We start from the raw sequence: 12,537 nt of genomic DNA, 5'->3' as shown, positions 1-12,537 counted from the left end.
TAATGCTCCAGAGCTGCATTCACAATTCTGTTGGTTGTCATTAGAAACACTCGACAAAGTCCTAACATACACGTCCGATCTGCTGATATAACACAGGGAATAGTCTATTTTTCCTACATCAGAGTCTGACGTAAAGGTGACGCTCCCCAGATTACCGTGCACCAGAAGTGCGTGGCGTTTTTCTGGGACAGCAGTCTCATGCAGTATTTCAGGTTTTCTCCCTTCACCTCTTATTACTTATAATTAGGCATACCTACCATTGAGGCAGCTCATGGGGCTGATATGGGGCGCACTCCAGGTTGCTCTCATCCCCATTTTAATGGGTGGCAATGTAATGGGCAGGGAGTTGGAGGCAATGGGATGGTAGTCGAACCCCATGAAAGGAATGCGGGTCTCTCATTGAGATAGTGACTGGCAACTCAGCCCAAGCTCTGTGGGCGGCTCCTGCATTACCGCAGCAGCAACCCAGCCATTACTCCTCAGGTCCATCTTCTTCCTTGCCATCTTGTAGCCCGCTTGGGTCAGCACTTAGGGTTCGGCTACAGGGCGATCTGGGTTGTGCAGCAGCTGTTGCACCCAAGGATTGCATTGTACGCACAGAAATGGGTTCGCAGCATGACTCACAACTGTTGGATTTTTTGCGACCCTGGGGTCGCAGCACTCATGCGAGTTGTGCTGCCACCCCATTCATTTCTATACTAGCACCGCTACACTGGCGCTATTGCTGTTGAGAGAACGAAATCTCTGTGTAGCCGAACCCATCAGATAGCCGTACACATTAGATATTGGTCGGCTGAATAAACGCACTGATTTTGGCAGGGCCGACCACCCATCTAAAGCGTATGAGGCCTCCCGACTCTCCTCTGACAGGGGGGGATAAAGATGGGGCATGCTGCATTTCATCTGTCTGATGATTTGCTCTTGCTGCTGCCAGAAGTGGTGTTATCCCATCTTTCTACTGAGAACACGTATATGCTGGACCGAGTTGAGCATGCATGTGTATGAGGGGGATCGGGCGTGAACTGAATTGTATGGCCGGTCTTACACTCTTTTCTTCAGCTTCCTCAGGCTACACAATGTCTCTCTCAAACAGGCTTTGCACCGACCATCTCTCTTTTCCTAGGACATGTGCCAACTCACTATGGTGCCACACAGCCCCTTTATTAAAAACTCCTCCCAGGAATGGTCCTGCACGATTCACATAGCGACCGCAGTGCACCACACGTGACGTATAGTACATATATAGAAAAGAGCAAATACGCACACAAACATCATAATAAATGGCGCACAACCACAACATGAACACAAGCCCAGGGCACCCCTGACAGCCGCATAGACGTCTCCACATCTGTTGCAATGTAGAAGGAAGGGGAGGACAGGCAGACGGATCCATGTTTCTCCAGAGGAGCTCATGACGATTAGCGGGATCTGATGTTAATTATCTAATGTTGGAACATTTCCCCATTAATGTCTTTGACAGTCTGCAGTCATTCTACCGATGGACCACAGACACCGGCTTGTGTGACCCGTCCGCAGGCCAGCAGCCAGGCGGTTAATATCGCAGTCAACATCCCACGTGCTGAGAAGAGGGTTCAGGCCGTGACATATTTATTCCTGGCGGCGGTATGGATGTGTGTGTGTTTACACTCCCCGGAGTCCTGACATGTGTGGAATACTTTCCACGTGAAGTGGCTGCTGCAGGAGGCTTGCACTTGTTAGCAAATTTCACACAACGGAAACTTGGACTGAGAGAGACCCGGTCCACACGCCCAGGGAGCAGTCAGAACGCATAGGCCTCTAGCAAGTGCAAAATAAAGGACGGTTATTGGATTCCGGGTCAAAAAATGATACCAAGTTATTATATGAAATGTAAGCCTTTAAACAGTTCTTTGGGCTTATCGCCCAGCTTACCACGGCCCCCCCAGTGGCACATACACTGATCGGCCAGAACGTTAAAACCACTGTCAAGTGACGTGAAGAACATTGAGGATCTCGTGACAATGGCTCTTGTCAAAGGCTGGGAGATATTAATCAGCAAGTGAACAGTCAGTTCTTAAAGGGGTATTCCCATCTGAGACAATGGGGGCATATCGCTAGAATATGTCCCCATTGTCTGATAGGTGTGGGTCCCACCTATATCGAGAACAAAACAGGGAAAGTGGTGGCTGGAGGACCCCGGGTTTCCCTGAGTCCGGCCACCACCAAGCGCTCTCGCTATAGGAGTTAATGGGAGCGCATGCACAGCCACCGCTCCCATTCACTTCTATGGGCCCGACAGAAATAGCCGAGCCAGCACTCAGCTACATTGGTGACCTCATAGAAATGAATGGAGGGTGCAAACTCCACCATTCTCGGTGTAGGTGCAGGCCCCAGAGGTGGACATCTACCAGACAATGGGTGCATATCCTAGCAATATGCCCACATTGTCTGAGATAGGAAAACCCCTTTAAAGTGTAAAAGCAGAAAATAATTGCAAGATGTAAGGATCTAAAAAACACTTTGACAAGGGCCAACTGGGTCAGGCCAAAACAGCAGGTCATTTGGGGTGTTCCTAGTATGCAGTGGTCAATACCTACCAAAAGAAGATCAACCAGTGAACAGACGACAGGGTCATAGGTCTAAAAAGGCTCATCGAAGTCCATCTGGTCTGCCCGACCACACAAAAGTTTTTTCAAGAATGGTTTGAGGAACATGACAAAGAGTTCAAAGTGATGACTTCCCAAGATATCAATTCCACTGACCATCCAAGAAGTCTTGTTGTAAGCGCCATCTTCAGCAGTTCCGACACAAGTCTGATGGGGGGGGGGGGGGCAAGCCAGAGTAAACATTCCTGCTCCAGCAGGACAGTGTCAGGAGGCTGCTCCATGCCCAAGGAAGCAACCTATCCAGAAAGGAGTGGGAGCACAGGGAGTCTCCCACCACACAAGTCAATGATGGAAGTGAGCAACAGCGACAGAGCAAACCATGATGTGGGACGGCATGTGTGGGATAAAACGAGTCTCCCATCCCATAGGCGTACCACCAAAGATTAGATAACCCTGCAGATATGATAGCTGCAGCATCAATCAGATGTTGTGAACGTTGGAGGAGAGGGGGTCTCATTCCCCGACAAAATACCAGTTGACAGCAGGGTCCAAAAGGAGTAGAGGCAGCTGAGAAAAGGGTTAGTGCCACTGGGCCCAAAGAGGAACCAATACCCTGGTCCACGCATAAGCCCCTAAGAACACTGGTGGATCAATGCCATAGGCATGTGTGACCTGCTGCAAGGAAAAAGACTCTGGGCGAAGGCATTCATAGCCTAGAGGTGTCAACATCACCTCTGGATAAGGGAGGTCCCCCTTGGGACTGCACAAACAGACTGCTAATAGTTAAATTATGTGTAGTGTGTCTTTTAGGGACTGACACCATTAAACGGGTTGTCCACAGGATAGGTCATCATTATCTGATTGATGTTGGTCCAACACCCCACACCCCTGCAGATCAGCAGCTATGCAGAAGCTCCGGAAATCGGTACCGATACCACATAGCTCCTCCCCCTGTGTAGTGGACGGACCTGGTTACTGCAGCGCTGTTCCCACTGAGGTGAATAGAAGCAGCGCTGCAGTAACCAGCTGTGTCCACTGCTCACTGGACAGAGCTGTGAACTGCACGCCGGCTAGCCCGATATCTTGACTGCGTTCCGGTGCACTTGTTAGGAACCCATAAAAAGTGATGGTCCAGCATCAGGGTCATAATAAATCATGAACTTTATTACAAATATTTAATTCAAAGTTATGTTCCATAGGCCTCTATGCCATGATTAAAATCGCTCTTGTGATCCAAACGCGTAGCACCAGTCTACCCCAAAACTGCTAATCAGTGGGGGTGCAGGATGTCGTATGCCCCACCAGTCAGATATTAATGGCCTTTCCCGAGGATAGGCAGTCAATAGTAGAGGAGTGGAAAACCCATTTAAATGGCTTTTACGACACTCAGGGTAAGTCATCAGTATCTGATCGCTTGGTGTCCTACACCCGGGACCCTCATTGATCAGCTGTTTGAGAAGACACCGGCACTCGCCGTAGCATTGAGTTCCTGGGATATGTGACCGTTGGACGTGACATCACATGGCCTAGTGAAAACTGTGAGAAGACCTCTCTGCTACTCCAAACACCAATGCCTTCTCAAACAGCTGATCGTTGGTGTCGGACCCCGATCGATCAGATACTGATGACCTATCCTGAGTACAGGCCATCAGTAGATAAGTCTCAAATACCCCTTTAAAGATGAGACTACAGAAAGTTTGTTTGCTCTTTGTTACCAGTCAGTCCCTTAGAAACCCTGGGGCAATACATTTTTTTTTACAAAGCCTGCAAGTATTACAGAATTGCTTTCACCAGAGGACAGTTGGTATAACAGGCCCTAATATTTTCATTTGAGGGTTCTCAAATAGCTTTACTTTCAGTACATGAGAGTTTCTTGATGTTTGCCCCGAACCTAAAGACCTACAGAATGGACATTGTGGAACGGATGACCAAATATAGAACTGAACAGGACTGGATGGTCAAACTTTATGAAGAAGAGCAGAAAGTACTATAGATCCTAGCTAACAAGCAGATAAGAGATCGTCATTTATCAAGGTGTTCACTTGGTCAATGACAAATGTCAAGCCAAGTACTGGTATAATGTCCTTGTGTGACATCACAGATGGCAATCTGTCATGGTAACCTGTAGAATCCCAGTACTATGACATCACAATAATAAAATATGTCAGAAGTGATATGATGACATCATCACCTTCTATATCCCCGTTCTACCGCTAGAAGAAAATCACTGCCTTACAGACTCCCAAGGGTGAGGCGGTCCCTATGCGTTTCGTGATACACGAAGCAAAAATGGATTTTATAATGTTGGAAAAGAGGAGACGAACCCAAAAAGATCTGGTTCTGAGACAGAGGAGAGGAATCTCCCAACAGAAACCGCTGTTCGCTTTAGGGCGAAAAGACAATCAACCCCCGGATATGGACAATGAAGCCTCAGAAATGGCGTCTAAAAGACAGAATCTGGAGAAAATGAGAAAGATCCTGAGACATGAAATCCTTACTGAGAAAAGGAAAATGGAGAACCTCAAGGAATCTCACTCTGCAAACTCCGCCGATCAAGAGCTTCAGAGGACCATACTTAACACCTTAAAGAAAATCGGAGAACTGGTCCCTGAAACAAGGAGGAGGAACAAAAATGAAATCCTCAAAAAGCGGAGAAATATCATCAGTGTAGAGTTGGAAATGGAAGAGGTTCTCCAAGAAACACCAAGACATGTCCCAATCTCCAGATCTGAGACCCCAGAGGCTCGAAACCTACAAAGAGAGGCAGCCCAGAAGAGAACCAAAAACAACAGGGACTGGGTTGTCCAATGTAGGAGACATCTCATCTATGCAAGGCCAATTGTCAATGGAAACGGTGCATTAAAAAGGTCCAGGTCATCATCTAAAAACATGTCCTTCACAGAGTCCAACAGTCCACTGGTGAAAGATGCATCAGGTAAGATGGAAATAGTTCATTATAATAAGACTGGATGATGTGGGTTATACTCCCAATATTATGTATATGCTTTATTTATCAAAACTGTCTTCTGGAATAACTGTTGTTGTTGCCCTTAGCAACCAATCACAATGCAGCTTTCATTGTTTCTGAGAATTTTAAGAAATGGAACCTGAGCTCTGAATGGTTGCTATGGGCAACAAGGAAAATTGTTTCAACTAGACGGGCCCAAATATTCTAGCATTTCCTGCTTATTTACATTAATAATTAGGAATCTTGTTTCCTTCCAGCAGATGGAAGCCTTAATCCAACCTCCCATACAGCGGCCATGTCAGTAGAAGACCTTGGTTATGCCAGTAGCCGTACTCCATCCCCCAAAGAATCGGTCAACACAATAAAACCTATTGACCTTGACAATCTGCAGTTTCAAAAACTGCTTGGAAAGGGGAGCTACGGAAAAGTAAGTGACCAAAACTGCGTAAATTTCTTCTAACGGACACTTCTCTGTATGACGTCACTTTCTTTCCTCACAATTCTTCTTGGTCTGATCTGTTGTGATTCTCCTTCAGGTCATCTTGGCATCAGAGCCGGCCAAACAAGAACTGTTGGCTGTAAAAATTATGACCAAGAGTCGTATAGAGGACAAAATCTTTGTAGAACTAAAAGTCCTCAAAATTGCGGCTGGGAGTCGCTTCCTGACATCTATGCGGGCATCTATGGAGACACCTGAGGTTTACATCATAGCAATGGACTACATGGCTGGAGGAGACCTGTTTAACCTGATGATGGAATGGATGCCGTTTGATATCCAGACAACAAGGTAATAATCCTAATAATCTGCTGCATGTACATTGTAGTCCTAGAGCAATGGACGGCAGGAGATGATGAAGACATGGAGAAGACACTTCTCTGGAACCGTCTCATGTCCTCTGTATGATTATGTACGTAACCACTGATCCATCCTCTACTTTCTACTCCAGGCCTTTTGCGGCAGAGATGGTCTGCGGACTCCAATACCTTCATGACCATGGCATTGTACATCGGTGTGTAGTGTATATGTATTACTACATCTTCTTCTTACCTATTATATAAAGATCTTCTCATGAGTTATCCATCATACTAAGTGTCTGCTCCTTCTCCCTGCAGTGACCTGAAGCCTGAAAACATCCTCCTTGATGACATCGGACACATCAGAATCGCTGACTTTGGTTTAGCAGCAGTGAATGTGTTTGGGGAGGACACAATGAACGACTTTTTAGGCTCTACTGGTTACATTGCCCCAGAGGTGAGGAACATCCCTGACTGACTGATGCAGATAGTAGGACTGAGTAATAATCTGTAACTTCTTACATGACCCAAATATCTATACTGTATGTATGTAATCCCAGACCGGACTTCATAGCCTCTGTGTGTACGTCCCCTCACCAGTACATTCAGCTCATCCCCTACTGATCTTCCTACAGGTGATGGACGGTGAACGATACAACCATCTGGTGGACTCATTTGCCTTCGGCGTCATCTTATTTATGATGAGTGTAGGTGATCAGCCGTTCTATAGCCAAGGCTCAGTGGAGGATTATCATCTGTCACTGCAGGAGGATGACCCGTCCTTTCTACCGGGAATGTGCCCTGATGCCATCAATATCATATCAGGGGTGAGTAGGATCAGATGGCAGATTAGTAGAAGGAGTAGAATACGAGAAATGGAGCGGATACATGAGTGTGATGCTGGATCAGACATTTTCCATGTTGTCCTCATCTTTATATATATTGTGACATAACATAATGGCTAAATGTCTCTTTTTCTCGTTTTCAGCTCCTCTGCAAATCTCCATGTGGCCGACTGGCAATAACATCGTCCATCAGATGCCACCCGTTCTTCCACTCAGTAAACTGGGAGGATGTGGAGTCCGGCAGAGCCCACCCGCCATTCCAATGGGACTTTGTAAGTATAACACCCATCACACCCATCTATAGTGTCATCAGCGCTCTGTAGGACACACCGTATACAGCATTTAGTAGATGAGATACTGATCTGGACATATATATCTGTCTTCCCACAGGAGTAATTGGCTGATATAACCAGCCCCATTCCAGTAACATCCAGGAATGAACCTCACTTCACCGGATATGACAAACTCACCAAGCTTCCACTACTCTGGACATGGAGATCTGTCCATTAACATCAAGTGGATGATACAACTCAACCGGACTATGACAAACCCACCGAGTGTCCACCACTTAACATCCATGTAGATTTGAGGCAACAATCCAGGGTTTTATTCTGATCGCCAAATTTGGGGTCAGGAAGGAATTTTTTCCCCTTATATGAGGAAACTACTCGTCCTCTGGGGTTTTTCGCCTTCCTCTGGATAATCATAGCAAGTAATTATAGGTTGAAATTGAAGGATTTCTTTCAACCTTACTTGCTATGTTACCATCTGGACTCATCTACAACGTGGTGGCAGAGACAGAAGGAAGCCGCTGGGAAAGAAAGCAGCTCCTTCACCCACCGATCAGAGACAGAAGGAAGCTGCAGAGATACAAAGCAGCTCCTTTACCCACCGATCAGAGACAGAAGGAAGCTGCAGAGATACAAAGCAGCTCCTTCACCCACCGGACATGACAATCAGAAGGCTGAACGGTTGATCGCTGTGTTGTAGGAAGAACATCATGGAGGAATCCAGGAGAACTCCATCTACAGAGATCACACTCTGCTCTTCACTTCTCCATCATGTGTGGTCAAGACCTGGATTTCCAGAGATAACACAAGTGTTAGCCAAGGCCTGAAGAGTGGATTGATCTTCATCCACTCCTTTACCTATAGTGCATATACAATTAATATCATTTATGCATAAATAAAACATCTGAAAATCTACACAAGCTTTAATGTAATTATTTCCATATATGAGATTTTTATAGAAATGTGGTAAACCATCTTTACTAGTGACTTCTTATGCAGGAGAAACCCCAAAACTGTGTTTGTGGTCACCAGTGGAAAAAAACTATGGTGAAGGAAGTGACTTGCCTGTCTTCCTTGATCTTGACCCTGTTCACACTCGTAGTAGTTTTCTCTAATTATATTGATATATAATTTAATTTAAAACTGGCTTAGTTGCCCATAGCAACCAATCAGATTCCATCTCTCATTTTTCAGAGCTCTTTGGAAAATAAAAGGTATACTCTAATTGGTTGCTCTGGGCAACTAAGTCAGTTTTAATTTACACCAGTTTGGATAAATCTCCCCCCGTATGTACAATTTCTGGGAGCCATTTGCTAGAAATTAGTCCACACACGTTCAGTCCATTGCTTTGTGTCCAGAATAAGAAGTAGAAGAGCTAGTAGCATCTACTGACACATGCCAACTGCACTTTGCGTGCCCCGGTTGTCAGGAGACTGTGGCTGTGATCGGAGGATTATCATACAGTCATGGCTCTAAGTGTTGGCACCCCTGAAATTTTTCCAGAAAATGAAGTATTTCTCCCAGAAAATTATTAAAATTACAAATGTTTTGTTATGCACATGTTTATGTTCCTTGTGTGTATTGGAACAACACAAAAAAAAGAGAAAAAAAAAGCCAAAAATTATATAAAAAAATTTCACGCAAATCTCCAAAAATGGGCCAGAAAAATTTACTGGCACCATCAATTTAATATTTGGTTGCACACCTCTTTGGAAGAAATTACTGAAATCAATCACTTCCTATAACCATCAACAAGCTTCTTACACCTCCCAACTGGAATTTCGGACCACTCTTCTTTTGCAGACTGCTCCAGGTCTCTCAGATTTGAAGTCTGCCTTCTCCCAACAGCAAATTTAATATCTCTCCACAGGTTTTCAATGGGATTTAGTTCCGTACTCGTTGCTGTACACCTCAGAACTCTCCAGCGCTTTCTTCCCATCCTTTTTTGAGGGTTTCTTGAAGTATGCTTGGGGTCAATGTCCTGCAGGAAGACCCATGACCTAGAAAGCAAACCCATCTTTCTGACACTGGGCCCTACATTACGACCCCAAATCCTTTGGTAATCTTCAGATTTCACCATGCCTTGCCACAATCAAGGCACCCAGTTCCAGAGGCAGCAAAACATCTTGGAACCTCCACCATATGACTGAAGGTACTGTGTCCTTTTCTATGTAGGCCTCATTCCGTTTTTTGGTCAACAGTAGAATGATGTGCTTTACCAAAAAGCTCTCTCTTGGTCTCATCTGTCCACAAGACGTTTTCCCAGAAGGATTTTGGCAAACTGCAGTCTAGCTTTTTTATGTCTGTGTGTCAGCAGTGGGGTCCTCCTGGGTCTCCTGCCATAGAATTTAATTTCATTCAAATGTCAAAGGATAGTTCGCACGGACACCGATGCAGCCTCAGCCTGCAGCTTGAATTTCTTTGGAACTTGACTGGGGCTGCTTATCCACCATCGGGACTATCCTGCGTTGACACCTCTCATCAATTTTTCTCTTCCGTCCACGTCCAGGGAGATTAGCTACAGTGCCATGGGTCGTAAACTTCTTGATTATGTTGCGCCCCGTGGACAAAGGAACATCAAGATCTCTGGAGGTGGACTTGTAACCTTGAGATTGTTGATATTTTTCCACAATTGTGGTTCTCAATCCCTCAGACGGTTCTCTTCTCCTCATTCTGTCCTCCATGCTTTGTGCAGAACCACAATGCAAAGATTGAGTCAACTTTTCCCCTTTTTGCCTGGTTTCAGGTGGGATTTTTAGATTGTCCACACCTGATACTTGCCACAAGTGAGTCTGATCGAGCATCACATGCTTGAAACAAAGTTCTTTACCCACAATTTTGGAAAGGTGCCAACAATTTTGTCCGGCCCATTTTTGGAGTTTTGTGTGAAATTATGTCCAACTTGCCTTTTTTTTCTCTGTTTTTTATTTTGTGTCGTTCCAGTACACACAAAGGACATAAACACGTGTATAGATAATTTTCTTGGAGAAATACTTCATTTTCTGGAAAACTCTCAGGGGTGCCAACACCTATGGACATGACTGTATATCTTGCCCCATGTCATCAGAGCCTATATAATGACTGGGATGATGGATCACAAGGTGTGACACCTCGGGGGGGTGTGTTACCAATCTCACCCACCATTTTCTTGTAGCCCATAACGGATGTGCCGCATACAGGTCCCGGCTGGTCATAATCTTGTAGCAGCAGGTTTTCTATCTATAAGGACGTCTTCACACAGGGCAGATTGTGTTGCAGGAAATTTCTGCAACTCAAAATCGGTCCCGTTCATCTGAATGGGGTTGTTTTGGAGGGAAGCGCTTCGATTTCTGCAAGCCTTATGAATTGGACTGCATTTCATTTGTAGAAATTTTCAGCAAAAAAATATAAAAAATTATATATAAATCTGCTGCATGTGAACATTCCTGTAGGGGACGTGCACGGGCAGCTCATGCCAAAATATCACCAAGAACCCGCCGATGGCCGTGTCCTTTCTGCCTCCCATACCTGTCAATGGGAAACAGCGCTGAGAAGGGCGGTGTCCCTTAGGGTTTATGCACAGAAACGTATTTTCTTTTCGTGTCCATTCCATTTTTTTTGCGGAACCATTCCTTTCAATTCCGTTTCCGTGCGTCCGCATTACGGACAAGGATGGGACTGTTCTATTAGGGGCCGGCTGTTCCGTTCCCGATTCTGAGGCACTTTTGACTCTCTGCAAGACGAAGGGTGAACTCCACAATGAAAACCCATGGTATAAACTGACACGGCGCAGAGTTCCTATCCGCATCCCAGGTTCCTGCTGCTGTTTTTTTTATTTCGGCAAAACCGATAAAAACTCTTCCACTTTGCTGGTACAACTCTGCAGATAGCGCCTGATGAAAATCCCCAGCACAGCCCCAGGGTATGTTCACATGGAGGATTCTGATGCTGTCAAATTCCACCGCCATTTCTGCCACAGTTTTTCACTGTGAATGCCGCGGACCCGCTTGACACCCGGCGCCTCTGCTCGGACACCGCATAGGCAGCGTCTTGCGGTCCGCAGGACATGGATCCCGGCTGTGATCCCTGCCTAGAGAAATGTCCTATCCTTGTCCGCAAAACGGACAAGTATAGGACACCTTCTATGTTTTTTACGGACATACGCACTTGGTGCGCTTACGCATTTTTTAAGGACCCACTGAAATTAATGGATCCGCACTGAAACTACAAATGTGTGCATGAAGCATTAAAGGGGAATTCCGTTTTTTTTTAATTATCCCCTATCCACAGGCCCTACCGCTAGGACCCCCACCGATCACAAGGGCCCTATATCCCCAGAAATTAACGGAGCGGCCAATCGCCAATCGTACTCGGCCGTCTCTGGAGTTCCAGAGACGGCCGAGTACATCGCTCACCTATCAGCGGAACTCTCATAGAAATAATTGGATCAGCCGCTCACATGTGTGACTGGCTGCTATGTTCATTTCCGGGGGGTACGGGGCCCCCGTTCTCATGATCATGGGGGTCCCAGCAGTAGGACCCCACCGATCTCAAAGTTATCCTCTATCTTATGGATAGGGGACAACTTCTAACAACCGGAATACCCCTGGCCGAGCAAACGGCAGCGCTGCAAACAATGGGAGGCGGGCAACACGCGGCCTCTGGCGGGAATTTCGCAGTGTGAACAGGCTCATAAAGAGGTTTGCCCAAAAGAATTATCCCCTATCCACGGGAGGACATGCCGGACAGCGGAGGCGTGCACGTGGGACCGCCATTCCATTCCCTGCTATGGGAGAACGCTCCGCTTTTTAAAGGGGCTGTCCGAGTTTATGTCAAAAATTTCCTATCTGCTGCCAAGTGTAATATCAAAATTGTATGCCGCTAGTGTTGAGCGAACTTCTGTTTTAAGTTCGGCGTCTAAAGTTCGGCATCCGGTTAGCGAAGAATCCCGATATGGATTCCGAATTCTGTTGTGGTCCGTGGTAGCGGAATCAATAATCGGCCATTATTGATTCCGCTACCACGGACCACAACGGAATTCGGAATCCATATCGGGATTCTTCGCTAACCGGATG

The 12,537-nt window shown here is 46.0% G+C and overlaps 2 protein-coding genes across 2 annotated transcripts in view; one reads left to right on the top strand and one right to left on the bottom strand.

Moving 5' to 3' along the window:
• CTU2 (cytosolic thiouridylase subunit 2) overlaps positions 1 to 8,273 on the bottom strand; it is a 78,923-nt gene extending 70,650 nt beyond the window's left edge. The window contains exon 1 of the mRNA XM_040409285.1: positions 8,138 to 8,273. The gene's annotated coding sequence lies outside the window, so the exon portion shown is untranslated. The remainder of the gene's footprint in view (positions 1 to 8,137) is intronic.
• On the top strand, positions 7,049 to 7,777 carry LOC120980287 (probable cAMP-dependent protein kinase catalytic subunit). Its single transcript, XM_040409289.1, has 3 exons — positions 7,049 to 7,175; positions 7,337 to 7,465; positions 7,584 to 7,777. The coding sequence occupies exons 1-3, from the start codon at positions 7,050 to 7,052 to the stop codon at positions 7,587 to 7,589; spliced, it is 261 nt and encodes an 86-aa protein (XP_040265223.1). The 5' UTR covers position 7,049; the 3' UTR covers positions 7,590 to 7,777.
• Positions 8,274 to 12,537: the final 4,264 nt, after the last annotated feature.

Source organism: Bufo bufo, chromosome 10, assembly GCF_905171765.1.
Source record: "Bufo bufo chromosome 10, aBufBuf1.1, whole genome shotgun sequence".
NCBI lineage: Eukaryota > Metazoa > Chordata > Amphibia > Anura > Bufonidae > Bufo > Bufo bufo.
The sequence above is the reverse complement of the archived record's forward strand: the minus strand, read 5'-3'. Positions and strand labels throughout refer to the sequence as shown.

Bases quoted from the DNA above. Each gene is read 5' to 3' on its own strand.
- LOC120980287 (XM_040409289.1), top strand. From the start codon at position 7,050: ATGAGTGTAGGTGATCAGCCGTTCTATAGCCAAGGCTCAGTGGAGGAT. The intron at 7,176-7,336 runs GTGAGTAGGATC...TCTCGTTTTCAG, and splicing joins CCATCAATATCATATCAGGG to CTCCTCTGCAAATCTCCATG.